Source organism: Acanthisitta chloris, unplaced genomic scaffold (genome assembly GCF_000695815.1).
Source record: "Acanthisitta chloris isolate BGI_N310 unplaced genomic scaffold, ASM69581v1 scaffold41011, whole genome shotgun sequence".
Taxonomy (NCBI): domain Eukaryota; kingdom Metazoa; phylum Chordata; class Aves; order Passeriformes; family Acanthisittidae; genus Acanthisitta; species Acanthisitta chloris.
This window is the reverse complement of record NW_008658462.1, coordinates 134-4,506: the sequence shown is the minus strand read 5'-3', so window position 1 is coordinate 4,506 and position 4,373 is coordinate 134. Positions and strand designations below refer to the sequence as shown.

General features: G+C 43.2%; 1 protein-coding gene across 1 annotated transcript in view; it reads right to left on the bottom strand.

Annotated features, from left to right (window-relative positions):
* Positions 1 to 3,508, bottom strand: part of SUMO2 (small ubiquitin-like modifier 2) — a gene marked incomplete at its 5' end in the record, with an annotated part of 5,600 nt that extends 2,092 nt beyond the window's left edge. The window contains 2 exons of the mRNA XM_009085095.1: positions 61 to 132; positions 3,377 to 3,508. Coding sequence (XP_009083343.1) covers positions 61 to 132; positions 3,377 to 3,508 — 204 coding nt within the window. The remainder of the gene's footprint in view (positions 1 to 60; positions 133 to 3,376) is intronic.
* Positions 3,509 to 4,373: the final 865 nt, after the last annotated feature.

Below are 4,373 nucleotides of genomic sequence, written 5' to 3'. Positions count from 1 at the left end.
AAAGAAGCATCAAGTCCTGCAGCAAGTTCCCCCTCTGTTCCCCAGCCTTGCCCTGTTTACCTGTGCAGGTGTGTCTGTTTCATTGATTGGTTGCCCATCGAACCGGAATCTGATTTGCCTCATCGACAACCCCTGCACAGAGAGAAGAAAACAGAGGGAAGTTAAGCCTGGTGTAAAATACTCACTAGTTTGATCTTGTCACTGAAGTGCAGCACCACCACAGAGCACTAGAGTTTTGTACCTCCCTCCTGCCCTGACTCCTCAGCATTTCGCTCTGCCCTGCTCTGTGCTAAGCTTTGCATCGTGTCCGAGAGCTGAGAGCAGCAGCAGTGCCCTCACTCACTCACTGCCTGTGAGCTTCAACCCAGCCACTCCTGGTGCAGCCTCAAGGCCTGGAGGGTTCTTTGCTTCTGAATAATTCACTGCCAACTGAGGTGCAACACTCCGGGTAACACATGCCAAACAGTGAAATCCAATACTCCCCTGTGATCTTCCCCGAAAGCACAGGTATTCTGAAGTATTTTCCCCAGAAACCCAACCACCAGGATCGGTCTGCAGCAGCAAACACTGAGCAGTGGGAACTTTATGACCTGTTATTATCCCTATTACCAAGTAATCAACGTACCTAAGTTTCCCCATGCAGAGATGGAACTTCCAAAAAACACACAAAGGAATCTTCTACTTCCAGAAATGAGTGAGCAGCATTTTAAACTAGCATTTCTACCACACCACACTCATTTTGCTGAACTCTTCCACCCCTACAAGAAATCTTCTCATTCTCACCTGAGCCAACAGATTAATAAACATAACTTGGGAGCAACAACTTCTACTGATAACCTCAGCTCCAGAATCACCACAGAGTTCTCAAAGGTGTTTACAGCACACCACATTCTGCAGGGGAAGCTGAATGGCATTTGGGGATACAACCAGAATCAAGATCCTTGGTGTCTACTCCTTCCCAGTTCTATTTATACCCTCCAGAGCATCCCAGTATCCAAGAAGCCCAGTGGGGTTTGCTGTCAATCCAGTGGACTGCAGGGCTGTGCTCTGGCATCTCTGAGCTAGAACAGAACCTTCCCTCAGCCTTGCAAGAGCAGATGTAACACACGAGAGAAAACAATGCACTAATTATTTTTGAGGACTAGATCTGTCAGGAAAAATATTTTTACAAATACAAGTAAATTTTTTTATTAGCCTCACAGTTCACAGCAAAATTCCTTCTGCAGCACAGCTAAGGCTCTGCAGTGTTCACTCAAACATCATCTGGTCCCAGGAAACTGTGTAGCTCAGTGTCATGGCAGCAACACGTTTCTGCACAGCAACATTTGGTTTGAGCTCTCTTCTCTGACATTGTGGTGCTTAAAATACATATTTCCTATTCCCAAAGTGCTGCTTTTTGCAGGTTCCTGACAACTTTATGAGCTAAATAAATGCTAGCTGAAAACACACTGAAAAACTCCACCTTGGTGAGATTAGTGTCCACAAAACAAGTTTCCATGGATGATTTTTTTCACCACTTAAAATAATCACAAATAGTCGTGATCTAAACAGATCATTCAAGGTTTAGTTACTTCCATTTTAGGTCTACTGCACACAAGACATGATTTTCATTCTTTAAAGCTGCTGAATTCTCTACTGTATTAACTCCAAAATTAAACCTGGAGTTCACAGCTTAAGGGGTTTGAGACTGGATGTACCTCCTTAGGTAAATAAATACACTAATATAATCCAACTTTCAGAGACATACAAAGCAAATGCTTTGAAACAGTTTGGGAAGAAGCACCTAAGAAATACAGTTTAAAGGCAACTCCATCTCCACAGAAATGTTCTTTGGATATCTACTGGCTAAAATCTGGAATCAGGAAAAAAGTCTCCCACTCTCAAGATTTATTATTTTTTCCTCCAGTTGAAACCTGGAGCTTTGTTTGGCTTTTTTAAGCAGAGTAGAAACTGAGGTGGAAAGGTTTAGACTCCTGTGCTTGTTTCCAAGGATGAGGTATGAATGGTACTTCTAAAACCTTATTTCCCAGAACTTCACAGACAAATAACCAATCCTCAGAGTGCCCCAAAGACAGATACAACTGCACTTAATGACTGGGAAAAGCAACACACAGAGATTTGCAAACTGTAGCAAGAGTTTGCAGGACTGAAATAGGAAAAAAGTACCTCAGAGCTTCAAACATTCCCCAATTTATCCTCAGCACACTCATACAAAGACATATTCACATGCTCAGTAGAGCTGATTTTCCCTGTTTTTATGCAGATCCAGTTGTGGCACAGAGTAAACCAAAGAGGTCTTACCACTCCATGTGTGAATTACAGTTTGTTTTTCTTGGTGATGAAATAGTTACTTCAGTATTTCACACTGACTTTATTGCATTCAATAGTATATTTACTATCGTACTAAAAAATACACTATATATATAGTATATAGACTATGATAGTATAGAATATTTGTGTTTTTGCCAAAAAAAAAAAACAAAACAAAACAAAAAACAAACAAAAAAGCACCTTTCCAAATTCCAAACACTTCTGTGGAGATGGAACTTTTTAAAGGCAAAGAGTCATTAAAAAATCATGGATGGCAGAGACAAAATTTCCCTGCTCAGAAGCTTCAGGTGACAGAGTTACACAGCACTACTCAGACAGGTGTCTCCCAACCCACAGGAGCTGCCTGCAGCCTCAGGCTGCCTGCAGTGGCCACTAACCAGCAGAGTACACGGTTTTGTCCCTCAGAGGATTAATTTGTCTACTAGGCCACAAGAGAAAAAACAAAGCTCATCATCACATGTACCAGCTCCTCCTGAAAACAGACAACTGCACACCTTAAACCCCTGAAATACCCAATGATATCCTCTCGTCTCGATACAGTCACACTCAGCTAATAAATCAGAAGTTTATGACCAGACCAAGGAGTTACTCAGAGCCATAAAAATCCCTGATTATCACTCAACTCTCCCTTCTAAGTCCACACCAAACCCACCCTTTCCACAGACATCAGAAACTGGATACAGTGAGGAGGTTGGGCAGGGGCTTTGAGACTAGATGAGCTGTAAGGTCCATTCCAACCCCTACAATTCCATGATTCTGTGACGATTCTGTGAACTCTGAGCAGCAGTTCCCTCCCAACAGCCTCAACCTACAAACGCAGATCTCACAGATAACAACAGATCTTTATTTCACCCATTTCCTGTCACAACCCTCTCAGCCCACTCTGTAACAGACCCCAAGGACAATACACTTGCCACAACACAATCAGTTTCTGTTAAATCTTTGCCATTTTTGCATATGGACATGGTTTTAACACTTGAATTGTGTTGCTCTACCCCTGTGGAGATTTTGTCTCCCCCAACCACAGCTCTCCTGAGGATCATACCTGTCGTTCACAATAGGCTTTCATTAGTTTGCTAAGTGGTGTGTGCCTCTTAATCTTAAACTGCACCACAGACCCATCTTGCCCTGCCACCTTCAGATTAATGTGGTCATTGTTTTCAGTCTTCACTCCTTCCTGCGGAGGAAATAAAAGAGAGGGGAAAAAAAATAACCAACACTGCTTTGGTTTGTGTTTTTTTTTTAAAAAAGGTATGAAACAAGAAGTTAACATTTTACCCAAGTGCAACAGGTCATTCAAAAAGGAGGAAATGGAGATGTTAGAGCTGTTTACCGACTTGAAACTTTGAATTAGGAAAAAAAGGTCAGGAGTTTTTATTTGGAAATTTAAAGAAAAGCCCCATAGAAAGAAAAACCCCAAATTCTACTAGGATTAGTTGTCATTCTGGAGGCTGCAAAGCAACAATAAAGAGTTACTAGACCAATCGCTTTAAAACAGACTTTAAAAGAAATGTTATTTCTATCAAGGGCACAATTAAAAGCAACGCCAGTGTTGTTCTTCACAGGACTGAGGTGATGTTATAACTCTGCTCTGTGTTGTAACTGGAATCCCAACCTGTAGCAAATCTCTTCCTCACTGCACCTCGAACTTTTCCTACAGTTGAGGCACTTCTGCACCCAACTCCAAGTCACTTTAAAAGGACTTTGAGGTGACAAATCCGAGGAGACCCAACCTTCTCCTCCAGAAAAGGTTTACAAACCCCTCAACGAGCAGCTCAGAAAGCATCCCGAGCCTCTCGCTCCTGGAAACACAGGGAAGACTGCGGAGGAACAACTTCCAGCCCCGTTCCTCGTGTTCTGACCCGGGCACAGGCCGAGGGGGATCCAGGCTGTCCCTCTTGGGGAGATCCGAATTGTCCCACTCCAGGGGGAGTCAGCTGTCCCAATCCAAGAGGATCCGGGTGGGATCTAGGCTGTCCCTCTCGAGGGAATCTGGACAGTCCAGCTCCAGGGGGATCCAGGCTATGCCAATCCACGCGGAT